The sequence below is a fragment of the Pholis gunnellus genome (genome assembly GCF_910591455.1).
Source record: "Pholis gunnellus genome assembly, chromosome: 4".
NCBI lineage: Eukaryota > Metazoa > Chordata > Actinopteri > Perciformes > Pholidae > Pholis > Pholis gunnellus.
The window spans coordinates 11,900,377-11,927,596 of NC_136530.1; the positions used below are offsets into that span (position 1 = coordinate 11,900,377).

The following is a 27,220-nucleotide window of genomic DNA, read 5'->3' on the forward strand; positions in this document are numbered from 1 at the left end:
ATATCCTTGAACAAATTCAATTGAACATGTAATTCAAAAATGTTGTGCGAAATTATTCCACGAATATCCAATAATTCTATTTTTGTCACAGAAAGGTCTTAAATCAAGTGAAGAGAAGATCGCCTGGTATGCTGTCTTAAATGTGCGGAAACAAAGACTGCTCCAAGAAGAAGTAAGAACTGTTCAGAATGCACCCATGTTTTAAACGGCCAGATTTTATTTTGATAATAAATGTGAAACTAAATGATTGTCAAGGTAGACATTCTTTTCAATGCAGCTGCTTCAACGGTAACCCCTCCTCCTGGTGCCAACCCCTCCACCCCACCCCCCACAGTCTTTCTCTCTTTCTCTCTCTCTCTCTCTCTCTCTCTCTCCACTCTGCCGTTATTCTCCACGGCCGTGTGCGCTTCATTCCAGTGCACAAGCTGAGCGAAGCAGACGGTCCACACGCATCAGCCAAAGCTGATACATTCGCTCAGGGAATAAATATATTTAAAACCGCGCGGCTGTGTCTTTACAGGAATACCACTCGATCGCGGACGCATGTGAGAGTACACATGCCTGGCTGGGACTGTACACCATGGCTCTGACACAAGTGCGGCTATCTCTGCCTCTGCTCCTCTGACCACAGAGAAAGTCTTTGGACCTCCTCGCGAAGGCGGCTGTTTATTTTTTTCCCCCATTGACTAACAACGAAATATTGTTGGAAATATTCTCCGGATGGTGACCGCGGACTGGACTACCTGGTTTCAGCTGATTAGCTCAATACGAGGGGAAGGGACTGGCAGACTTGCGCCCGTTGCCTTTCCTCTGGTTTAAGAAGGCACGTTGGAGATCACTGGAAATCGAGAAGGGCTGCTATATTCACACAATTTACACCGAGGGTGTTATTTCCTCCCAACACTCACCTTTACGTGTTTTGGTGAATGGGGGTAACTCTGGTCCTGGAGGCTTGACACCGCTGGGACTGGGACGAGACTGAGTGCGTGGAGCGTGGGATCACCCAGGATTGTGTTTCCCTCCTCTCTCTCGGGTCTGTTTACATGTCCGACCTGACTGCTTTATGACAATGGATTACTTTCTGCTTTTATGCAGCCTCTTGCTGCCAGTGGTGTCCGCTGTAGAAGGTAAGAAATTCCATATTTAGTTGGTGTCGCGTAGCTGGATGCCTAAAGCGTATTTTTCTTTTCTCCATACCAAGTGAGCCAGCACCCATACCTCTCAGAGGCTGGGCACCGCAGCGGGTGAGGCTCCTGTATTGTACCCAAATTCTAGTTTTTTTTTTACCATCGCCGAATTTAAACCAACGTTTCATTTTCAAAGTGCCCATCTGGCTTGTTTGAAAGGATCACTAATGGCATTATTGGCTTTACGCAGCCAACCGCTGTGGCCGGTACAGGTTTCAATACACAATTGTAATGCGCGTCAACGAAAGCTCATCCATTTCAATGGTGGTTGTATATTGTGCTTTTCCCTTACACCAGCTATTGCCGACTGCTAGAGCTTTCTTTGTCACTTAAAGGAAATTAGCTCCACACTGTATCTCACCAGGGAGTCGTGGCTCCGTGCCTCCCCCCAGACACTTTCCCTCAGGTCGGCTGCGTGTATTTTAGGGATGTATGAGTGTGTGATCTTTTGACATGTTTACTATCAGTTTGAGGTTGAAGTATACGCTCTAAAAAACGCCATATTAGTTCATTTTGATACCCAATTCATTTAAAAAGCAGATATGATTTTTCAAATTTCAAAAATCACTTTGAAAAGCAAAATATCATTAAAAGAATGTAAATTAAATCAAATTACTGCTATTCATTTATCTCTGTGTTGATTTGATTTTTCGTTTGGTTAATGTTTTTTAGTAAAGCGGCATCGATTGATTATTTACAGTTGCATTTTAAAACAGTTGCTTCCAAAAACAAAGCCATCTGTTTTAGCTGAGTGTTGGTGTTTGCCGTGCGTAAAATCGATGGGAAATTCAAGCTCTCGTCTTTTCCCCACCAGCGAGGTGTTGCACTCCTTTATTATTCCCTTTCCTACATTATGGAATGTCTCACTTTGCTCTGTTTGGGCAAATACGGATAAGGAACAGTAGAAATAAGGTTGAAAGGGGCCCGAAGCTTGAACTATGAATGCTGGAGCCCAGGCGAGGCTCCCGGTTGGTTTGCGATGCCAGTAGGAAAGTAGGACAGTGGGCCACTGGCTCAGTAAACGCCTTTCTCCCTCCGCTTGTTTCCCGACCTGTCCGCACGTCGTACGAGTTTTATTTTCTTAAATCATGGTGAAAGACGTCTGTCATAACGTTAAAATGACAATTTATTTGTCAAGGCAAGTTTTACTTTTCCCGACATAGTCTTGACGTCAGTGCTTTCAAATAAAATGTAAACAGCGATAGACAGTGAATAGGCAGCATACAGTAGTTCGGCTGAAACGACTATACATACAGTATATATAGTGTATTGCATATGGGAACGATAATGTATTTCACCCTAAGGTCGTGTTACTTATTCAACATCCACAAAACTGAATAATTAAAATGAAATGTACGTTTGCATTTGATTCAAGTCTATTCTTCATATTACTTTTCAGTGTTGTGACCTTAATTTGAGCAAACATCCGGAGGTCTGTTACAGTCTGAGGAAAGATTACACGCTGCTTCTTGAACTCTTCGTGATATTACCATTCTTACTAAATAGCTCCTCTGCTTCCTCTGCTGGGACCATGCGTAAAGAAAACATGGGTACCCATTTGTGAAAATATTGTAAAGCTTATCTGATGCGGTTTGTTGTTTTCTTGGTAGGTTACCATTAAATAACAGTTATTGGGGCTCGAAGCAGGCTACGATAAGCGTCCCACTACAGAAGTACACTACAGTACTTCTTCCCTCAAATATCCTATATTTGAACCACAAATCAAACTTGAAGTACTGAATTAATTACTGCACTCTGTAGATTGATGGATGACTTCCATTACAATTTTCTAACAGCAACTTCTTTCGAGCAAAATTGTTTTGAAATTGTAGTTCTTTCATTTGCGAGGGACCCCCCTGGACCCTTCTCAGTGACCCCAATAGGTCACTGGACCCCAGTTGGGAATCTCTGACTTAAAACACATGGCTTGAATCGATGAGTGGATTCTTGTTGTGCAGAAGTTAGAAGGCTCCAGAGGTAGATTGAGAAAGAGGTAGATTGAGAGAGAGAGAGAGAGAGAGATAGAGAGAGGGGGGGGGGGGGGGGGGGGGGAGAGAGGGTGAGAGAGGGGGAAAGAGAGGGGTGTTTTCTTGACAATAGTAGCGCGTTGGCTGCGCACGGGCTTGAAGTTGATGTATTTCGTTAGGACAATATATTCCGTACATAAGTGATGCCATAAATTGTACCCGACTGACCTGGCTGGGGGTTTACTAAAGCTTTTAATACAGCTAGGTGATTTATGGCCGCTGCTGGGACTTCTTTGGGTTTATAGCGATTTAAGGAGAAACAAGCGGCCTGGTGGGGAAGTTTCCGCCGGCCCCACCGTGCGTCTCTCCGGGTCCAGGGGTCACACAGCCCGCGGAAATGCTCTTAATGTATTCATGTTTTCTTTTCTTTTTTTCTCCCTCCTTTTTCTTTTGGTCCCTTTTTTCTCCACATCCACCCCTTAAATTGCCATGTAATGGTTGAAGTCAACGCTTTCAATCTTTTAAATTTAGTTTACTTTTAATTATTTAATTATGGGCCTATTACACCCAGAGCTTCGGCCGTTTCTGAGCTCTCAGTCGCAGCACACATCAATATCAAACAATAATGTGAATTTGTCCGTTCACTTTTATGTCATTTAACTTGTACATGGCTTAAATAAAACGTATACAAAGAATAACCAGTTCTTTTGTGCAGGATTTTGTATATTCTTGTGATACTGTTTTGTGGATCTGTTGTAATTAAATATCCAGTTCGCATCGTAGGATATGTCATTTGATTTTGGAGTTTGTATATTCAACTTTGTTTAATGTGTTAATTGTCTGAGGATCTAATCCCACTTCAGTTATTTTCATTAGAATGTGAATTTCATTATGTTTTTGACAAAAAAGAAGTAGATCGTTGCAATCCTTTTGAGATCAGATTATTCAGTGGACCTTGGTAGGCCTTGGTTGTTGAACGGCTATCAGTGTGCTGGGGAGACAAATTGCTTCGATGACAGTCCTCTATAGCGCACAGGTGGTGTGGTTACTCCTCGGTGTACATTATTTATGATGGAGGGAGAAAACACATGAAAAAAAGGCATGAAATAGGCGCTATAATGATATTCCGGTCAGTCAAGCGGACAGTACACCCACGTCGATGTTGTTTATCTGAGTGTATTGTCTTTATGCGGCTTCTATTGACAGAGTTCAGTTTGATCAGTTCCAGGTGAACAAACTAACTCCGGGTCCAGTTCAGATGTTACAACTGAATCGACTTGTGTTCATTGAAAAAGTTTGAGCGTATTTATTGTGACAAAAGCTTCAACCCCGTTGTGCTTGCACTTCAGCCAAAAAACACGTTTCTCTTACAAATACTTCCAGTTGAACAGCACTCACCTGGAATCATTTTCTGTCTGAAGTAAGACAAATGGGCTTTTATGGCCGCAGCTCAGCTCAGGGTTCCCCCCCACTCTCCGTGTTTTTTTTTTTTTTCTATTGATGGCGGTGCATTTCTTGGAGTGATTACGCACAAGCTGGACCTTTGAAGCGCACATGTTTATGTTTTTATGTGGGTGAGATCACACCTCCACAGGAGCTTTCCTGTGCTTGTTTGCAGTTGGCACATTTCTCGTCCAACTCTCTTCCATGATGTATTCTCCCCTGCTCTTTCTTTAGCTGAGGAGATCCCCTCATCATTATCATTATTTTATCGTTACTATTATCAGACATTGGCAGCGAAGCAGCGGCAAATCCTATACAGTGACGGCGGGGGGGGCTTGTAAATGATGATTTAGAGTTACTTTATCCTTACAAAAATACGTAAATGTAAAAATAAAATAAAATAAATATATTCCCACAAATATCAACGGTGCATAAACCAAAGTGTAAGTGAGGTGATTTTACGTTATTTTGAAGGAAATATAGTAAATGCTCAACTGATGTGTTTTTTTTCACCCTAGATGCATTTAAAATAAATAGCCTTTATATCAGCTTGTTTGATATGTGTTCTCTCTGATACTAATACAAAGTGCAAAATCAAACGTGGGCATTTTTAGAGGTTTGGGACGGCTGTATCTTACTAAACTCAATTAACATGAATGACGAACGGTGTAATGTGGCCATTTTGTCTGGCACGCTTGCTGTCCGAAGGCCTTCATACACCAGGCTTTATTTAGGAGCGCAGCATCAGTCATGTGTGGCCTGCCCTGAGTAGAACTCACGGTGAAGCTGCCACCATAAACTTCACTCCAGGAGCAGCTCTACATAACATTCAAAAGCAAATTACTGAACAAATGCATTTAGGGTCACAATTGAAGTGACAAAGGGAACTGTTAAAGGCTCTGTGGTGGCAATCACACAGCCCATTTAAGGGCCGAGTGGAAACGTGCTAAAGAGGCGTGAAAGTGTATTTGCAAAATAAAAGCAAAGTCATTCTGGCAATTCTACTGATGAATCATTACCGAGGGCATTGCAGAGGTCAGTGAAATGGTAAATGACTTGGATCAGTGAATCAATCCATCTCTCTATCTACCACAAGCATTTATTTATTTTTTTATAAAAGTTGGCTTATCAAGCAGAATAAAAAAAAAGAATGTTTGGTAATAACAAACTGCTGGTAGAGAACGGAACAGAGACGCGCACACACAACACACGAAGGGTGTTTCAAGTGTCAATTGATGCGGACTTATTGATCGAGCAATCAGCGCTGTTCAGCCTTTTACGACCGCAGAATCAGGTTTGAAGCGAAAGAATGCCTAGCTGTCTTTGAACTGCTAGAAGCAATTAGCAATTCATCAGGACATTTATCAACGCGTCCTGAATCAATTGTTCATTATTGCGCATTTGGCACAAACGGTTTCCAACAACAAGCAACAACACTTAATACTAAAGATATTGACCATAGGTAGGAATTTAGACTTACAAACAATAAAATCAAGAAATAGCCGGAAATTGTAAAAAATAAAAAAAAGATCAATATAAAATATCTCACTTACTGTTATTATTATTATTATTATTGGTCAACTTACTATAAAGTGTACATACATTTATAAATAAAGTCAATCCATTTTTGTATACTTATAGCATATACACATTTTCAAACTGTCCTTTTATGTGCATTTGAATTTCTAATACTGAAGGTACTAGAAATTGGCACAGCAATGCAGATCCATCTCATTATTCACAGATATGCACTTATTCAAAAGAGTAAATGAATAAACTATAAATGATCAGCAATCACCCTCAGCAGTATCCTGGTGCTTTGACCTCGACAGGGAACGCAGCCAGTCGGTTGGTCATATGCTAGGCAGCAGCCATGTTGAACAGATGTACAGTGACTTAGGTTCAGATTGGCGTAAGGCGCTCAGGAAGAAGGGGGAGTGGATGACGACATGTTGGGAGTTGGGGTGGGATGATATCGAGGGGAAGCTGTGAGGTGGTGGTTGGAATATGGGGCGGATTTGGATCAGAGACCCAGAGAGCAGCAGAGCTGACAGACTTTACAGATGCAACGGGCCTGCGGGAGCGCTCATGTGCACCGACTGATGGTTCATGGCTCATATGGCGGCAGGGAAAGATTCACCGAACTGGAATTTCAACATGTAGGAAAGCAACAGCCGTGTAAGGCCTGCTGGGGCCTTCACACACAAAGAAATTGGACAAAGCAGGATGACTGGAGGAAATAGGGATGCTGTGAACCCAGCTTCAACACTGCACTTTGTAGTCTTTACTAAACATGAGACAAATGCCCGTTTTACTGTCTGGGCTATCAAAATACAGGCAAAACCGGATTAACAGAAGTGGAATATAAAACCGGCAGTAAAATGATACTTTAGAGAAAGATGAGTGCACGCGTATTATTATTACGGTAATACAATATGTTTTGTAGTTTGTTAGTGTTAGTTTACAGTGACCTCCACATGTATCTTTTTCAGCTGATATAAATGTCAATGGCTATACAGTATGTGTATAATAGCAATAACTCTAAGACACGAGTACTAAATACTCTGACATGAGTATTGTGACCCAGTTAAAGAAATGTGAACGTGTTCCTTTTAATCCAAGTAGAATTGGAGTACAGCTGAGACTGTGAGCTTCAGGATAGTAGGATATTTTCCTGACAATTTTCCAATCAGTATGTGCGTATGCAGCTTGCGTGCATCACTGTGTTTGGATATAGCATGTGTGTGTGTAGTCCATCCTGGCATCCGACACAGGGGCCTTGTGGGATGGCAGGTCTTTGACACCCACTGTCGAGAGCAAGCGAGGAGGGCAAATGTGTCTGGGCCTGCTCACTGCACAGACACAGTGCTGGTGTCTGGAGTCAGCCGAGCAGAACAAGGGAGCGAGAGAGACACACACACACAGACTAAGGCAGAGAAAGAGAGATTTTGCACTCACAGAGATCAAGATGGGTGGTACATCTAGGGGGTAGGAGTGTGTATATGTGTGTTATGGAGGTTACAGGGGTTGGGGATTGTTTATGTGTGTATTGTTGGGGGTACAGTATGTCATGGTATGCCTACTCCTCTAACTGAAGCCCCTGATATACTCCCGAGCGGACGAGTACACGGACAGCTGCTGACACTACGGACATGTAGTAGTTCTGTTTGTACTTGCTGGAGTCCTCTTGGAGAACGCGTTCCACACATGCGCATTCGTTGTACAGTCGGTGCCCTTGTTGCCAGAGGTATACGTGGATGCCCGCACAGAGCCTACGCTTACACCCTCTGGACCCTGGCGGAACGTCATGTACTTGCAGATAGGGAAAGTATAATTTTGGTTTAAGGTGGATTGTATTTGAAAAAAAGTAATGTGATGGCAGCATAGAGAGGTGGTAACACTATCCTCTGTGTTAATCCCTGTCATTCATAAAAAACAACGGTTCAGCTTTATCCTTTTAATCAAAACCTTTCTCTCAAAGGTTTCGGACCATTTTCACGCCCTAATACTACTTAAACCATTTAAAACTTAAACAGCCGTTCAATTTTTTTGTCATGGGAAAGCACGGCATGTGAAAGTTTTATAGAGTGTGTGCTTGCGTGGATGTACGATAGGTGTTTCACATTGCTCAGCTGACTCAGACAGGGATGTTCCCCCTCTTTGGTCCTTACTGAACAATATTAATGGCTTTCAAAATACTGATGAAATGTTTGACATAATATAAATCGCCAGCAGAGTTGGCGTTTTATAGGCGCTGTCTGCACCGGATGTCCATAAAGTGCAGCTGAAATTATCACATGTCAAATTGTCCAGATTATAAAGTGAGTTAGGACCTGCTGTGCTTTCCACCCACGTCCTGTGACCCCTATCCAGAGGTCATGGGGCGGGGGGTTTGGATGAATTCGGAGGGGGCTTACTCCCCAAGGCTAGTCTTGTTCCATCTCAACAATAGTAGTTCTAACACAATCAAGCTCCAGGGGTTATCCTTTTCCAGTGGTGAATAAAAATACACAGAAAGCGGATGTGTATATTTAGAGGGATCGACTGTGCAACTTTCCACGGCTCGTTGACACATAAACATTCACACAAACAGAACCAGGTCAAAAGCACAGTTGGAGACTGGGTCAGAAGTGTTCGCTTGACTTCTTTTTGTCAGCGTGGTCAGCCTACAGATCGGGGCAGTTTTACTCTTTGAATGTAGGGACCTGCAGCAGTTATGAGAGACCGCCTGGAGGCTGAATGGACATGCGACAGCCATAATGCCGCACAGAGGAAACTGGGATATTCAAAGGAACACAGGGTGGAGTTTGGTGGAGTAGACTTCAGGGCCTCCTCCCAGCATTTCTTTACGAGCTACAGACTTTTGTAACAAATTTTTGCCGATGGAACAGAAAGAGATCTTTGATACTTGTCTTCAAATAATAGCCGGTTACATCTGTCTGGAGAGTGGACGCAGATGTAAAGCAGCGTGCCTGGAGGGGGGAGAAAGGCAGCATCACCTGGTTTCAGCCTTTGCCAGTCTTGTTAAGTATAAGAGGAAAAGAGAGATTGGGGAAATTCCTTTGTTGAGTTTAACCATGTTGGTGGGACTTTTCGAGGCACAGGGCCTACAGCTCCAGGCCTTGTTCCCTTCAAGAGCAAGGGAAGCTACTTTTTTACCAACAGCGTAGTAAGTCTATGTGTGATGATAGGAACAGCTTTAAGGGAAAAAGCTGAGTTCACATATGATGTGATGGGCCTAAATGTCCATTGTAATTAACCATAATGCATGTGTGGGGAGACGAGTGTTTGAACAGTGTATATTTTACTTGATAAGGGGTGCATGAGTGTTCCTGTTCAGAGTGTTGCAGATGGCTGTTATTACACCTTATTCTGCCCCACTTCTTATCCTTGGTGTCAAAAACACTCGCCTCCTGCACTTCGTCTCCACTTCAAAAAGGCACGCAGGCAAGAGGAGGGCTCCCCACTTCTATTAAATATTTCTACCTTTCCCTTTTGTCTTCTTGAGAACAGCAGCAGGTTTAACCAGACCGCTGCTCACTTATCAACAGTGCACCAAATTCACCCTGAACATCTTAAACCCACTCTCTTCTGCACAGGTCACACGTGGTGAATCCAACACATTTCAGTGGCAGTTGCACCAATCACACGTGACCTTTTGTCAAGATATTTACATAATCCCCATGGTTCCACGCTGCAGCCTCCTGGAGGCACTGCCAGCTGTGAGGAGCATTTATTTAACCTCAGCTGAAGTTGGAATGGAGTTTCGGTGACACAGTGACTTGATGTTTAAGTGAGTGTAATATTTAGAGGGCAACGAAAGGAAAGTCAAAACGCCTTACTGGCTATTATTCAGGCAAGCATTTCACGGCGGCAATCTAGCAAATGTAGAGGTGTTGCTTTTGGGCTTTTGTTACTTAGATGGTCTTAACACATGTCCATTTGGTAGAGTGGTAGAGGGCAGAGGGCTATAAAGCGGTGCCTGTGTGACACAGATACACTCATGATGTGTGTTTTCAGCAGCAGACGGAGGAAGGGAAGGGAGGCCACCCTGTGGGTTTGCCATCAGCTTCAGTCAGTTCACAGAGCTGCTGTTCCAATGTTGAAAGAAAATCTCTTGCCCAGCAGAGTTTCTTCCTTTTGATTGGAAGACGCCATCAACTGCAACTGGTTGAGTATATTTATTTGTAAAGTTGTATTTCACAAAGGATTTTCCATTATGTCTCCATAATATCCTTTCGTCCATTAGTATTCTAAGTTTACTTCACTGCAAACTCAACTGTGGATACAAACTGAAATTCATATATATCATGCAATTTCATATTTAGTGAGCACATGCCTATTTGACATGGTGGTTGTTAGCTGTGATTTTAACAGGGATTTGACAACCAGCGCTGTGAAAGACTAATTGCAATGAGCCAGATGAAGGCGCTGGACAATATAGGCTGACCCCCTCCTTCTGTGCCAAGTCAGGCCATAAACAGCTTCCCTTTCCCCTCTAACACCCTGTGGAAATCCCTTCTGACCCCCAACTCACACACACACACACTTAACACACATGAATGGTGACAGTTGCTTAATCTCACGGCCATACACACGCATGCACACATTACCTCCACCCAAGACACATACACACAAGCCCCAACAAAAGCACACACACACACACACACACACACACACACACACAGACACATACACTTTTAGGGTCAGAGCCCACATCCACTCTCTCTTCTGCTAATGAATCAATCAGCTGGTTCCATTCATTTCATTGCTGTCAGTCTCCATCGATCAGCCCCTTTTCTCCCCGTCCCAACAGAGCAGCGGGGGAGCTCAGAGATTGAGAGGAGAAGAAGGGGCTCGAAACATCCTGGCAGTTCAAAGACTCCTCATTTCTTATCCGCTTTGGTTCCCCAGAAATATGGGCGTTTTGATGGTGTGTAGCAGTGTGCATGTATGTGTGTGAAATGAAAGAGGGAGAAAGGATTAAAAAAAGATCAAGAAGGCAAGACGTCTCCTCCTAGAGTTTATACATGGCATCTGACCTTCCTTTTACCTTTGCAAGACTAGCGTGTTAGCACTGTGGATTCCAACATCACGGGAAGGATGGAGATAGCAGGTGGCGGATTTCAGCCAAGTGCAAGCTCATTCGCTTCCAGGGATGCCCCTTCTTGGCCATGAGGCATAAACTGCCCCACCCCACTCTGGCTTTTCAGCCTCTAGCTTGGCTGGGTGAGCGATGTGTGGTGGGTCTAACTCTCACCATGCTTCACTCCTCCACCTACCGAGTCAAAGTCAGAAAGGTTATCAAAGCCCCTCAAAGTTGGAGCTGTTTATGTGTGTGTGTGTGTGAGGCCATGCAGAGTGAGAGAAAGGGAGACAACGGAGGGCTTTTCATTTTCAAAAGCCACTTAGTTCTGTTTATTGGCCAGCCAGTTCATTTCAAAAAGTGTTGAGTGATGCAACAATGCAGGCCAGAGGTTGCAGGAAGCCAAGGTCAATCATGTTTAGGTTGGAAGAAAAGGAGTGGAGGAGGGCGAGGTAGGAGGCGGAAGAGGAGGAGGAGGAAGGTGTGTGAGGAGTGGAGGAACAGAGCAGCAGTAGGTGCTGAGATTGTGAGATCCATCTCAGCAGAGAAACTGTAATCTCCTGCCTTGGACTCTTGCCACGAACCAAGCCTCCAGTTTCACACCATGCAGTTTCCTCTCAGATACAGGATTATGCCTGGGAAGAAAGACCCGTTGCTTTCCACCAGTACCTTTTACTCTCCTTTTCTGTCTCTGTACCCTGCTCACGCATACACTCACATTGGTCCCAGATGAAAGGTCTAGGCTGTAATGCAGTCTGGAAGAAATCTGCCAGCATTTCTTTAATGAATCTGACAAGCAAGCCAGTGCAGATCAATTGAAACATTGTGTGACGATTTCAAGATGCAATCTCGGATTGTGTCAGAATGGTTGAGTCAATGGCAGATGTAACGAAATAATTAGAGTTGACCAAAAGGCGGTGAGAGCGAGTATGTAAACACACATTTAATATGAACTGTGATTGCAAGCTTACCAATAGCCAAACATTGTGGTTTTATAACCTGCTCACGGTTAAATGTCTTATACATTCAAAGCCTTGTTAAACTAGCTTATCAACAGGAACAAAGCATGGTGTCAACATTTGGTTTATTTTCATAGTGACAATGTTTTCCTTTGATTCACATGGTCATTGATTTATATGGACCAATAGAATTTATTACCATTTGATCAGAGGGAGTCTGAGGTTTTATAACTGCAGTGGTAGTTTATCAGTTAGCGCCACTTCAAGGTCCCCTTATGTATTGTGTCAGCCAGACAACTTGGCGCTCCGTCCTGCCAAAGAGGAAGACCTGAAAGTACAAGGCTTTCTACCAGAAAGGTTGCCATTAAGAAAAAGTCCTCGACAGACAAAGCCTCCTTTTATATGCTATTTACCTTCCCTTTCTTCACCTTCCTGTCACTCTCTTTGGCCTTGTCTCTTTCCCAGCCTTGCCCATAGTCTATGATCTCTCTGCCGTCTCTCTTTAACTGTCATTCTCGTCCTTTGTTCTTTCATCCCATCCTTTTTGTCCATCGTTCTGCCCTCTGCCCCTCTTCAGTTCCCTCTTCTATGACCGCAGGTTATCACTGTTACAGTAGGTCCTAATCGCAGTAATATTTTTCTTTCCCTGTTATCTCACACCCTTGTGATATAAAACTCCCAACAGTGACAGTAAGCAGCTAGGAGACAGATGCTATTTACTACTCAGAGACCCTTTCTTGTTGCCTACTACTTGATAAGGTCTTGACTGTCAAGAGGACTTCCCCTATTGTGTATGGAGAGAGGAAAGTCTGCAGTTGAAAGGCATTGCAAATGCACGTCATCTCCCCTCGTTCCACTGACCGAAAATGTTTCCTGAAATGACAGGTCTGACATGCACTTTTCTTTCAACATGTCGCCCTTGGCTTTTTCCACTAAACATGTTCCTTGTCTGTCAGCTTGGACAATAAAAAAGATTAGCGCAGAAGGAATGGATACTAAAAAAAAAGAAAGACATGAGTGCCTCAGTGGGCTGTAATGCAATATGTTGCTTTGGTGTGTGACTAGAGGGTGTCTAAGTGGAAGTCACATGAGGTGTCTGGGTTTTAAATACCTCAGCCAAACAGCTTAGAGTGTGAAAACAATCGACAGAGACATGAAAGTGTAAGCGAGAACACACACCGGGGTCAGATAACCCCTGGGCAGATGGGGATGGTCAAGTGAGCAGGGAAGAAAGGTTGTGGGGGGGTTGCAATGTTTATGCCACTAGTGTCAGGAAAGCGATACAAAAGCATTACCCCCTGTGCCAATTTTGGCCTCTCCAAATTCCCAGGGGTGCAAGAGCTAAAACGGTGGTGATGATTAGAGATTCAATTTGGCTTGCCATCAATCAATGCCACGAAGATCGACAGGATCGCTGCCGATAGCCCACCCTTGCAACCAGATTGGGTTTGTGCCTCTTGGGATTCACGCCTTTTTTTCACGCTTTGTTAATTAAGCGACCAAGCTGCCCCTGCACTTACTTATTTATGAATCTTGGCTTCGACCGGAATGGAGACCACTTGGTTTCCCCTAATTAGTCCCTCACTAATGGCCCTGCTTCCAGACAATCCATACAATCTCAATCCAGAACACTGACCCCCACTCTGTCAATGCACACACGGAACCATAACGCCCATATGACCTTGACGTTACACAACCCATGTTGTCTGGTGTTGTGTTTCTTTGGTACTGGATGAAGTACCCCACATGGGATAATGAGGCAACACTTAAAAAAATCAATTTCCATCTCCATCTGTCTAAGTAATTTCTCACCTGTTCATTAACCCAAGAATTGAGCTGCCCAGATGTGTTGAGCCTTGACGATGGTTGGATAGTGAAGGGACAGAACTGGATGCTTCATGTTGGTGAAATATTAACGTTTTCCCGGAGCAGCGAGGGCTTCGCAGTTTTAACTCTGCCATGACTTATTGAAATGTGTATCTTCTGTTAAACAGGGACATGTTGAAAGGAAAAACAACAGATGTATCCTGCTGACTTCATAACACCTTTTTGAATGAAGTATGCCAGTAGTATGACATCATTACTATAACCCCAACTTATAATTACTGTAGCTACCAATCAAGCTACCACTACCAAGCACCAGTCCTGCAAACACCCTGCCCAAAAGCCTTTTTCCCTTCCTTTAAATGAAGTCACTGTTCAGGATCAGTGAGCCCATTCGCTGTGGCCTTGTGTGGTGCGGTTTGAATCCCATAAACACCAGTCCCGACTCAGAGTCAGATTTACTGGCCAGCGGCCCTTAGGGAGTCATTTGTATTCTACCCACTTTGGCTGGTTCAGGGTCAGGATGATGACTAATCAGGTCAGTGCTGAGCCACACCCTGCTTTTGGAGCATTCCCAACCACACCTACCTAACTTGGACCACCAGGAGGTCTGGTTTGTGTTCTTGTGTGTGTGTTGAAGGTAGATGGAACACAGGTGAGCTGCATGGAAACATACTGATATTTTTGGTGCATTTCATTTCCTGTGTCCCCAGTTGGAGAGAAAAACAAACTTGCACCTCGTTGTTGTGCATTCCCTTCAGATTTCATCGCCACAGGCCACAACAGAGGTGAACCCAGCTGAACACTTGTGCTAATGGGTGAGCTTAGGCATAAACATTGGGGTTGTTATTTTTTAACTAGCTAAGTTCGCCAGAGGCTGTGTTATAAGGATCACATTGAGGCAGGTGGGTAGGTGGGGAAACTTTTGAGCGAGTTATAAAAAAAGTGAATTATTGCCTCTCTCGGCCAACGGGGTGCCAAACCAGATGAATCTTATTTGTGTTCACTTAAATATACATACAACACAACATTATACCAACAACAAAAAAGATCCCCTGATTGCCCAGTCTTTTGTTCACTGTGGTATAATTTATCCCATCAGCCACTGGATAATCAAATTATCCAGATAATATTATTTCAAAACTGAGTGGGCTGTTGAAACAGCAAAGGTTAATGTATACACTAAGCATTGACAGTCCATATAACCCAACCTTTCCAGCCAATGACCCCTGCAAATGTATGAACAAAATCCCTGTCATTTTGATCTACTTACCATCTTCCCCGTCTGTTTATATGAATATCATATTTTTATTTATCTTATTTTGTTTCCCAAGCCACCAGACCCCACATTTGGTTTTCCAGAATGTTTGGCGCACCACAGTACACACACACACTCACACACACCCGTACACACACACACACACACACACACACACACACACACGCACGCCTACACAGCTGCTGGTGTCTGCCGGTGATAATGTGGCACCTCCACTATACTTCTGTGGTCCTTTTGAAATTCCCAGATGACCTTCTGTGTCTTTGTACACCACACGCACACCACACACACACACACACACAGTCACATGTGTGCGTGCGCACACACACACACATCCAATCAAGTTTTAGATACATGAAAATGTTTGTGTGTGTGCGTATGAATGTGCTTAAACATGTGTGTCAGCAAATAAATCAATGGGCGCCTAGAGGCCATGTGGCTAGAGCTACTGTGTGTAGGTAGTGGTTGTGTGGGGGTTATTGGTGACACCCCTCTCCCTCCTAACTGCCAGCTTTAGTTACACATCGATGAAGGGTGAATAATACATTATCTAGGGTAGCCCATATTCCTCCTACATATCCCAAGAGAAAGATAGAGGAATGGAGAGGTAGACAGATGACAAAATGAGAAAAAGAAGTACAAAATATATTTGACCCAGAGCTCCACGATTCCTCCCTAATCTCATTTGTCATCCACATCATTCAGCCAAACCATGAAACTTCAACCTACCTCACTTCCTGTTGAGACAGTGTCCCTCTCCTCCTCCCTTGCCCTGATCTACGACTAGCCTGTCGCTGAGATTTATGCTGCTGTTTAGGTGCTTTAAGGACAACAGGACACCTTCAGATGAAACAGGAGTCAAGGCATTGACTCTAGGCCAGTCAGCCGCTGTGGGTTTAGTGGATTTACTGGAGTCTGTGAGGGTCCTTGAGCATGAATCGTTGATGGTAGTGGTTCTGTAATCATGATGCGATTATTTAAACATCTATCTTACTAGGACGAGGAAAGGATGAGTTTCTGTTTGTGTGTTGGAGAAAGCGTCTATGCCTCCGCATTTTGGGACCTGCGTCCTTGCCAGTCTGTCTGTGTCTGTCTGTACATGTGTATGTGCATATGTGTGTGTCCATGTGTGCGCGTTACTAACTGCTGAATGATTTATTTTTTCTTTCTCTGGTGTTGCTGTCTGGGGCCCTCTGCGTGTCATGCCAATGCGCAGAGGTCTTTATGTAATTGCAGTGGGCCTCTGAAGCCACCTGCCATATGGGCTCAGTAGCCTTGTGTGTCTATCCGTCCATCCGTCAACTTCTTTTAATTGCCCAGAGCCCAGAATCTGTGCCGTGCCTATCTATCGAGTGGTTTCTCTATAGGTTAAATACATTAATAAGTAATAAGGTTTGGGACCTCACCCATCCCTGACCATGATATTGACCAGATAATGCAGAGCTGGGCTGAGAGCAGGTAGAGTGTGGATGCTACAGGCTCTAGTCTGGCTATTACTTTCCCTGTCCTGTCATTGTCGTCCCCATTTTTATTTACATCCCAAATATTCTTCATCCACTTTCTATTTTATATAAAGGGGGTACACAACAATTAAAATATGTCTCTCAAAGCTACTACCAAATTTTCCATAAAAAAGTAGGGGCCGCCACTTCGCCCTTCCACCCTTTGAGAGTAAATATGAGAGTACAAACCTAAATCAACCCTTTGTCTTATTGAGATCATATTGTTGAAATCTTGGCACTAAAATTAAGTTTTGTATTGTTTGCAATATAAATGTAGTTATTGTTTTGAGTCATTATGTCAATCCGCTTGTTTAGTGTAAAGTCATATAGCCAGGTTCCTGGAATCTGTGTGGTACCAAATGTGATGTGTATTTTGGAGGTTAGAGGCTGCATTGTATACATTGTAATAATGTATTAAGCTAATACAACAACTAGTATAAACCCCTTTTCTCTTTCTCCTCAGCTGTTATTTATTACCTTCAAATTGCATCATACTTCTAGAGGCACAGTGTTGCATCTGCTGTCAGAATGATGGAGCGGATGTTTGCATTTTCTTATGTCATCTTGCAATCTAGAACCTGAAGCTTATTGCACAGCACCACTACACTTAAAAGAAGCCACTTTGTGGAAATGTTGAATTGCTAAATTGAAAATGCAATGCACGTGTAAGGTTGAGCAGGTATTAGCATTGTCATGAGCATATTTGAGGCTTTTAATGGATGGTCCTGACTATCCCTGTCTCCTGGCTGGTTCATTACTGGTGCGTTTAGCTGCTGAAGAGGCAAAGTCCATTTGCACAGCGGAGGTTTAACAAGTCAAGTTATTACAGCCGCCAAGTGTGAGATTAATTAACTCAGTAGCGATTAAGAATGCAGGTCCGACAAGAATCTTGGTGGCGAGGGGAGGGGAGCGCGAGAGAGAGACACAGAGAGATACACAGATAGCATGAGAAAGAGAGCTTCAACTCAAACACTGATCAATGTGATTAATCTCACCCAGCCATTTGTGGGTATGTGGCATTGGAAAACAAAACAGCCATAAATAATAATGGTCTCGCCCTTGCATCTCTTACTTTAAGTTAATGATGTCACATAACAAATAAACAAATTCATCCGCCTCCATCCGCTGCAGAATTGAAATAAAAGCCTGGTCCCTAAAATAAATCTATAAACCCTTTTCAGCAATCAATCCCGAGCTGTTTGTCATCATTAACCGTTGCCCACAGTGCGACGACTGAAAAAAAGGGTCAGACAGAAATTACGTTGTTATCAACCTATCTCACGCAGGAAAGCAATGCTGCTGCTAAGGTTTTAGAGGCAGCGAAACTGGAACGACTTCACTCCAAAGCGGTTTGTTAGCCAGCTTACACACACCTAGGAGAAAAAAAATAGAAAAGACTAGGAGTGGTAGGCACATGAAGGAGAGACTCTCATAAAGGTAGAGACAAAAGAGAAACAGAATAAAGAGGAAGGAAGAAAGGATTACCGAGGGTAAAAGAAAGGAAATCAAACGAACTGCCCAGTGTACAATGTTTTATATGCAGTAAAGAGCAGCTGGTGTGTGAGTGCATCTGGGCCATTGTTGCCCTTCCTGTTTGTATTTGTAATGTTGCATGCTACATTATGCTTTACTTGTTTTACATAAAGTGCCACTCCCACAACTCTTTGTATGTGAGGGTAAAGAGAAAGAGATATCTCTACTTTTATGTGATCTTTGTGTATATGGATTTGCGTGGCTCTAACAGAAAGGATGTGTGCGTGCGACAGTGTCTCAGTCACACAGGCCCACAGAGCCCTGACTTGGCAGGTTGCATTCCTGACTTTAACTGCCCTAACCTCCCTTTTGTTCTCTGAGTCTCTGACCTGAAAGGCTAATGACTGGGCAAGCAGGTAAACTGTAACAAGCCCTCTGTCTTCTTCACAAGCTGATGTGAGAAGCATCAGTCTGCCCGCAGGGTTTGCTCGCCACCTGGTCCTCCTTATCCTTCCTTTTGAAGGATAGGACAGGGGAGTGGGGGTGCGGTGATGTGTATGTGTGATGGAGGTGGGGTAGAGTATAATTACTCATCAGCTTAAATTCCCCATATGCCATTTTCTCTCCCTTTTCTTTTTTTCCCCAACCTCCTCCTTCTTTTCTGCCTCACAGGTAAATGAGGGCATACCTGGGAAATTAACATGTCTGGCGGTGATAATTGACTTGATAATTACCCTGCAACATCTTCATAAATCATTTGCGGATGCTCAATGAGCCTTTAGTATGTCTAGCTGAGTCCACGCTAATAGGGTAGTCCCCAGCTCCTATTTTCGTTCTGTTTTTTTTGTTTATCCTGTCTGAGCAAGTTTCCGAGGAGAAGCAGAAAAGAAACAAGCAAACCTCAAAGACTTTTGGTCTCTACCACCACAGTATTTTTTAAACTGTTTTAAAGTAATTGGAAGCCACTGGCATGCTGAAAATGTGGACCGCATCAGGGCTTTGTCCCTAGCTGCAGACGCACAGGCAGCTGTTCCTGGTGTAACAGGAAGTAGCCATCTTTAATTAAATTCAACACGATCATTACATGCTGCACTGGAAGGTGATCTGATATGATGGCAAATGACTGAATTAAGAGAGACTGTATTAAGAGAAACAATGAGAGAGGGAGAGGGAGAGGGAGAGCAAGAGAGAGCATGTGTGTGTTGGAGAGACTCAGTGGCTATTGAAACAGAATGGCAAAGCTGGGTGCTAAGCCCTTTACTTGTGGTGCTCAGCCATTCAAAAAGCCACAGCTTTTATTCAATGCCCGGTTCCAGCTCTTTCTAGGCTACACCCCCAGTGAACAAACAGGATTTGTGTGTGTGTGTGTGTGTGAGTGAGAGAGAGTCTTAATAACATGTCTCATTTTCTATTTGACGGTGTGTTGGTGTTATTATTGCTTAATAACGTAATATGCATATTGTGTATGCATTAGCATTATGCAAGTGTACAGTATGGGTTTTTGTTCCCATGTGATTGAGTTCTGTTTGTTGAGTCAGCCATTGCTGACACACGGAATTGCTTGAAACCTGCTATTAGAGGTGTGAGGCAACTGCACACACACAATCCAACTGCACAGGCAGCACAATAGCCCACCTCCTATTGAACACAAGCGTGTGTGTGTGTGTCGGTGTGTGCCTGCATTTGAGCTTGTTTATGCTTCTACTGCTTCTGAGACACTCAGATAATCACCAGCTTCCACCCAGACAAGCAAATACTCATTCGTTCACACAGGTGAGTGTGTGAGTGCACACAAACACCGTTCTCGGCACCAATGAAATATTTCCATTGAAATTCACACATTACTCCCCAAGGACAAGTTGCAGCTATCACATTTTCATATGTTCAGTCTGGGAATCTGTGCCGTTATCTTCAACACAGTCTGTTGCCAGACCTATCGAGCAGTTATGAATGGATGCCCTGGTTGGCACAGGGACAGTGGAGAGGAGAGGAGAAGAGAGGAGAGGAGAGGAGAAGAGCAGAGCAGAGCAGAGAAAAGGACAGCAGTGAAGTAGACGATGGCTCCCTGGGCTGCAGTAAGGCAATGAGCAAAAACAGTTCCCATCAGGCTGCAAGTTAAACACAGACACTTCAGGAAGACACACACATATACACAGGGCATTGTAGACGGCTACACACACACATTCACACGCAGACACGGTCTCTGAAGGCCGTTGCATGTCAGCATGCCAAAAAAACAGTGGCAATGAAAGAAGCACAGGGGCTGTGGGGAATACAAGAGAGCATGTACCAGCTTTCCATCCTCTCCTCTCCCCCCTTTTCTCTCCTCTGTGTTCTCTCCTCCCTCTTCACCCCCCCCCCCCCCCCCCCATTTGTTACCTTACTGGCCCCCTTGCCTTTCATTCCCATCTCTTTCTCTGCTTTGCTCCCTCCCTCTCTCTCTGAATGTCTCTTATTTTCTCTTGCACGTTCTCCCCCTTCCCTTCCCTTCCCTGTTTGTTCCATGTCTCGTTGTCTTCACCTTTTTCTCTCTTTCTCTTTTTGCTTGTGCTGAAATCTAGGGAGACTTACAAGCAATGCTGGTGTAAATGAGCGTTCACTGGATGACTTTTTTTTTCTTCCACGAGCAACCACACCCAGAGCTGGGAATCTCACTCTCTTTCTTTCTTTTTTTTCTCTCTCTCTCTCTCTCTCGCCTCTCCCTTGCTTATCTCGACAAACAAACCCATATTCAATAGTTATTTCCTTTGTGCTGTGGCTGTATTAAGATGGGGAGTAATGCATTGAAAATGACTGTTGGCACATATTCTAATATTATTTTAACATGGTTCATTCCTCATTCATTGCTTTTTGACGTGGATTTTTAAAATTGTACTGCTCCAGATAATCACTGTGTAAATACAAGTTCATTTTCTTTCTAAAGGGCATTTAACATAATGGACACACACTGACCTTGGCAATCAAACCTGTGACGCGTTAGTTCCAGCCTTGTCTCCGTAACCACAAGGCCACTCTCCCAAGGAGTCTTTGCTCGGGGTTGATGATGGCAAAGTATAAGGGCAGGTTGTTGGCTGCCAAAACCCCATTGGCAGACTTGATATGCTAAATGTGACTTTGAGGTTGGCGAGTCTTGACACTCACCTGTCACAATGTTAGCCTGCAGCACTAATACCCAAAATCCCTTAGAGAGGCAGAGGCGCCAGGTGAATTTCTGCTCACAGACAGACACACACGCTCAGCCTAACACAATACTGGGATGCTGCCTTCCTTAAATAACGACAGAGAATAAAGTAGGAGACATAGATAGATAGTTAATGCTTGATTTTGTATGCACACATCTGTGTTCATAACCATGGATGACTGCCTCCCATACCTGCATGCCTCTCTTTGATTGATTTCATTTTCTATTTTTAATGAGGACTTCAAATGTAAAAGAGACTGTTGAGTAAGAATGAAGCTTATTTTAAACCTATTTAAATCATAATCTAAGTTTCCCTCTTCTCGTTTGACCTTGGAGGCACTTCTATTTATTGGCGTCTGCGCCACCTCACATGATTCGTATCAGGGTTGCGTGTTACTTCGCGCCGTTTGCTCATTAGCCATATCCACTGTGGAGTCATCCGAGCGGTCCGCAGGTTTGGCAAGACAAAGCAGCCAATCAAAGAATATCGGCACTGCTTTATCTCATCGAGTAAATGACTCCACCGCCCTCCTTTTATGCCTCTCTCTTTGTAGATAAACATATAATGAGGCAATTGTTGAACATCAGTAACATGCTTTAAGTAAATGCCAGAGTACATGGAACATGAGATGGATAGATAAGAACAAATTTATCTTGTTTTAGAAGATGTCAAAGAATATTTTCTGTCATGCTGGCTGTGTTGTTGCTGAACTATGGTGTTTTTAAAGTATATGTTATGCATAGGTATAGTTAAAAGCGAGGTAATGGCGGAATTGATGTTAGCAGACATGTTGCCTGCTTGTTATCTTGATATGTGTCAAAGAAGTCTTTTTATAGAAGTTTGAAATGTGCACCTACGTGTATTCATGTGTGTGTGTGAGTGATTTTCTTCTTTCCCTTTCATCTGCTTGGCAGACTGCTAAATCAATCAGACTTGGCTGAGGTTACACTTACACTATTGTGTTTTAAATACAAATTGTATTCCAGGTATTGCCGCCCCCCCCGGGGAGCGTGAGGTGAGACGGAATTAAATCAACAGCTGTAGTGACACACGCACACACACGCACACACGCACACACACACACACACTCACACACACACACACACACACTAAAACATACACACAGATAGACAGCCAAATTACTCTGTCTCGCTTCCTTCCTTCCACTCTGACTAATACATCCATGCACACACGCGCAAATACCCACAGAACCTGACTAGGAGATCCATATTTGCATATGCAGATCCTCGAGGCAAAAACGAACCTGCTTCTCCTCGCTTGCTTGTTTGCATTTTTAAGATGCACTTGGCTGAGTCATTAGCCAGGAAATCAGATCACGGCATTTAGTCGTCTCACGCAGAAGTCACCCGCGCTTGGATTCAGCAATCTAATTCATGACTAGGGTGTTATGCTGAAACAGTGTTTACTGTCGGCAATCGATGTTGAATTTATTTGGAGGGGGGGACAAATGAACCCAGACTGCATTCTGAAATGTTGTAAAAGAAAGAGAGAGAGAGAGGTGTGGAGAATTTCCAGGAAAGGTGAAAGAAAAATCGCTTCATTTACAGTAAAGGTTGAGGCAATCGTTTCCATGTTAGGTGATGTAAACATATTGTGTCCCTACAGAAACTTGGTTCTGCGCCCGTTTCCTGGTGGTGGTTACATAGGCAGACGTGATGCCCTTAACGTAATAATTAGCAAATTAGGAACACGCCGTTCCAAAATAAAATGTAAGTGGTGAATGTGACATCAAACCTTATAAAATCAATGCTACAATGAAGCAATACTTTGTAGATTATTACTCAAGTCTGATTCATTCTACGACCTTTTTCAATTTGTAGAAAAATACGAAAAGAGAAGAGGTAGTTTGCAGGGACAATTTCCCTGTTTACTGTAGTTGTAGGAGTTAGTTTTCCATCTCACATGATGTCACTATCAAATAAATGGCCCTAAGCTTGTTTTCCAGTGAGAGGCAAGTTAGAGCACCGGGAGCCCTAATTAGGCAACGCCAAACATCTCAGTGCAGTAAACCAGCATGGCCTGAGATGACTCCTTCAGAGGAATATTTCGGTGAGGAATGAAACCCTGTGAACTTGACATCAAGCAGTGAGGCATGGCTTTAAAAAAAACAAAAGATTAGGTTAAAGAAGAGGTTAGACAATGTCCCAGAATTCTGTTATTAAGTCACCATAGTCTGTATTAGCAGTTTTGTTGAAGCAGCACACACACGTGAAAACGGCTGTGTACATGCTGAGTAAAGGAGCAGAGAAGAAATGAAGCAAAATGCTAAGTGCAGCTCCTCACAGTATGGGAAATGGAGCGATAACTAAAAGGTTGCAGGTTCAAAGCTAGCTCAAGTATTCGGCTGAAAACACCACGTCAGTTAGTTATAAGTTAAACTGCATGTCTCGAGCAATCTGCTGTGCTGTTTGAACACCGGTACTTCCACCTAAAAGCAAACAGCGACAAAATAAATTAGCTGATTAGTCCGAGGTGCACGAAAAGGAGCAAAGATGGCATTCCTGACAAAATGCAGACACTCACAGTATCGAGGATTCCCATTGAACCTTTCCAAAATTGGATTTTTGAAGGTATTCTAAAGTGCTTGTGTCAGAGGAAGTAGCCAATAAAACAAGCGCTAAAGACTTCCCTCCAACCGCTAATGTGTGTGTGTGTGTGTTATTTTGTCAGTACTGTTGATGAAGGGGCTGTGACTTATTCAATAGCAAGTGAACACAGAGCCATTCAATGAACCCACGGGACAATGCAGACAGCTGTGAATTCCGGGTCTCGGACAGGGTGAGGGGTTGGGTGGTTAACTAGGAAGTTGGGGAATAGAAGGGAGAGAATGTGCACATTCACACACGCACACACAAAAGAAAGTTTGCAAGCTGGAGTTTTGTGAGACTTCAAATGTTAGCATTTTCATTAAAGTGAGTAAGAAAATGAAGTTCCTTAAATATACTTACACAGAGAGAAACAGAGAAAGAAGCTTAAATTCCTAAGTGGCAAACATTAGAGCGAATAATCCTAAGAGGTACAAGAGTAAAAGTCACAGCGACAATGCAGTAAACAAAGCAGAAGCTCGAGTTTCAAACCGCTTACATTTACGCACACATCGATGACTCAAACAGGCACACGTACAATCACTCCTACTCATCACAGCAAGACGCCGGCTTCAAGAAACGTGTACACATATATGCACATAGTCATTCAAACACACACATGCTGACATGTATTCACACACACTCACAGACACAGACATACACACACACACACAGGGAGGCACACCTGGTTTTGTAGACAGCTGCCCTTAGGGCTACCTGTTCGTCAGATCCACTGTGCTTAGTAATTAGGAGAGTGAGTGAGAGAAGGGGATAGGGAGGGGGAGAAAAAAAGGGGGTAAAGACAAAAGAGGCCCAGTCCATCGGCAGTGCAGGAACTAGACTAGACTTCATGATCCCTTGAAAACACAATACACTACTTGGTTGCAGCAAATACCCACACTTACACACACGCTCACACATATATGTCATTTCAAGAAGCAGCTGCGCTAGCTCACAATGTCCTCCTTATTGTGATCAAAGCTATTTTCCACTTCAACTGCTCTGCTCTGCTCCCATAAAGCCTCTGATAGAAAAGAACATTGTTGTGTTTGTTTTTGTTTATTTATATCACAAGTCCCAGCGTTATCTGGTAAGAACTGCTTGTCAGAAATGGCCTCTGCAGACATGATAGGCCAAGCAGACGGACCAAAAAACCCACATAGTATTAGGCCCCAAGGTATCTTTTGACAAGGGGGACATAATTGAGGGGATGGGGGCCCAGCAACAAATGCAGAGAGCAACGACTGCCGTTCATTAGACCTCCCCACGGGGAGAGATGATACAAGAGTTACACTGAGTGAGATAGGAACGAGCCTCGAGTTAAAAATAAGAGACAAGGAGGGAGAAAGAGAGACACAGAAAGGTGGAAACAGAGCTTATGTACTATGCACCAACGGCGTAACCCTGTTAACGCACACACACAGGACAAACCTATTGTGTGACAGCCATTGTGGGATGACTGACAGTGAGTGGAAGCGGGGTGAAGTATTTGTGTGTGTGTGTGTGTGCTGATTGAAGGGGGGGGGGTTGTCATGAGAGGCGAGTCCGTTCAGGAATTCCACAGAGGAATCACCTCCTTGGCCTGTCCATGTCGCAGCAACCAATTACCGTGACTGTGTGTGTGTGTGTGTGTGTGTGTGTGTGTGCTGAAGTGGAGGTCTCGCCATAAAATGGAGGGGACTTCTCCTAATCATCGCACTCTGGCCCTGCACAAAGGCAAAAAGGCTGCTTGGACAATTTGAATTTGAATAGCATCTCTCCTCCTGCTCTCTCTTTTTCCCTGTCTCTCTTCCTCTTTCTCTGCTCCACGTTGGCCAACAAAAGTGGAGCCAACAAAGATAGCACAGAAAGCAATCAGGCTAATAGTGCTAATAAGTTGAGCGTGGGGTCCTCACTCTCAGTGTTGACACATTTCACTGTTTCTCTGGCTAAACAGAGGCTCAAGTGTTTGGCAACCAGACGGCATAGTATTTTAATGGAGTGGCTACCCCATGCCAGGTTGCCATGTGCTTGGTCTGTTTGACTGGAGGAGAATACAACAAAAGCAGCTCGGAGAAGAGGTGGGGAGCAGATAATTAACTAGTGGAGTAGCCTAAGGAAAGGATTTCGGGGAAGGAGTCATCGGGGAGGTTTGAAGTTTTAGCTTTTTTTTCATTACTTTTTTTCCTGGCTGAAAACAAAATCCTGCTGTCATCATGTTTCATTAATACAGCAGTTAAAGCTGGAACGAGAAGAAGCCATTTTGTTTTGTGCTTATAGCAGGAAATCAACAGGAGGCGATTATTAAGTCAGCTTTTTTGCTAACATTTCAGACATTGCTCTCGCGTGTCTTTAACAATCTTATCTCCGAGGTTGTTGAGACATATCTTTGTGATTGGTTCAGTTATCTTTCAGTTGTCATCGGACGGGGTCACGCTAACAAAGACGAGCATGCTAAAAAGCTCAAAGTAGTTGCGGCAAGATCCAAGCTAAATCCCTCACCTGTCTGCTCCTTGCTACTCGGGCCCCGTGAAACGACTACACATTCCTCTCTCTCAATAATAGCCTTTCTTCTCCTTTTCCTCTTTGGGCCTTTTTTTTTTTTCATTCTTTAAGAAGTCTGCTTGTTTGAAAAAAGAAATATTTTAAGAGGCTTGTAACTGTGGGTGCTGTGTGTGTGTGTGTGTGTGTGTGTCTGTGTGTGTGTGTGTGTGTGTGTGTCTGTGTGTGTGCGTGTGCGTGTGTGCGTGTGAGTTGGATGCGGCCATAGGGACAAATGCTTCAGTGCCCTCCCCTGTTATTAGGCCTGCCCTGTCATTACGGGATTAGAGTGTAAGGGTTGGCTTTGCGTGTGTGCATGCATGTGTGCGTGAACGCATGTATTTGCCTGCATATGATCTCCCCAAGCCTGTTTGTATTCCTGCAATTTTTCTCACACAATCAGAGCTAGCAAGGAAAACAATCCCCCCCCACATGTTTGCTATGCTTATCCCAGGTGCATTTGACCTCAATCATAAATAGCACTTTACTAAAGCAATCCCCGGGTTACTTAAACAGTGACTCTCTAATTGAATAGTCTTCGTAAGCGGTGGGAGGTTGAAAATCATTCCCCTGTACCCCACAAGTCACATCCATCCCAGCACAGTGTGAAAACACAAGTGCAGATATAGAGTTAAAAAAAAAGAGGGAGGAAGAGGAAAGGACAAATGTAAAGAGGTCAAACCTATCACTTC

At 43.7% G+C, this 27,220-nt stretch overlaps 1 protein-coding gene across 4 annotated transcripts in view; it reads left to right on the forward strand.

Moving 5' to 3' along the window:
- Positions 1-483: 483 nt before the first annotated feature.
- The window catches only part of ephb3b (eph receptor B3b), a 57,883-nt gene continuing 31,146 nt past the window's right edge, over positions 484-27,220 (forward strand). For all 4 annotated transcript variants that reach the window (XM_079157373.1, XM_079157375.1, XM_079157374.1 and 1 more), the window contains exon 1: positions 484-1,127. In XM_079157373.1, coding sequence (XP_079013499.1) covers positions 1,064-1,127 — 64 coding nt within the window. In that variant the 5' untranslated portion in view covers positions 484-1,063. The remainder of the gene's footprint in view (positions 1,128-27,220) is intronic.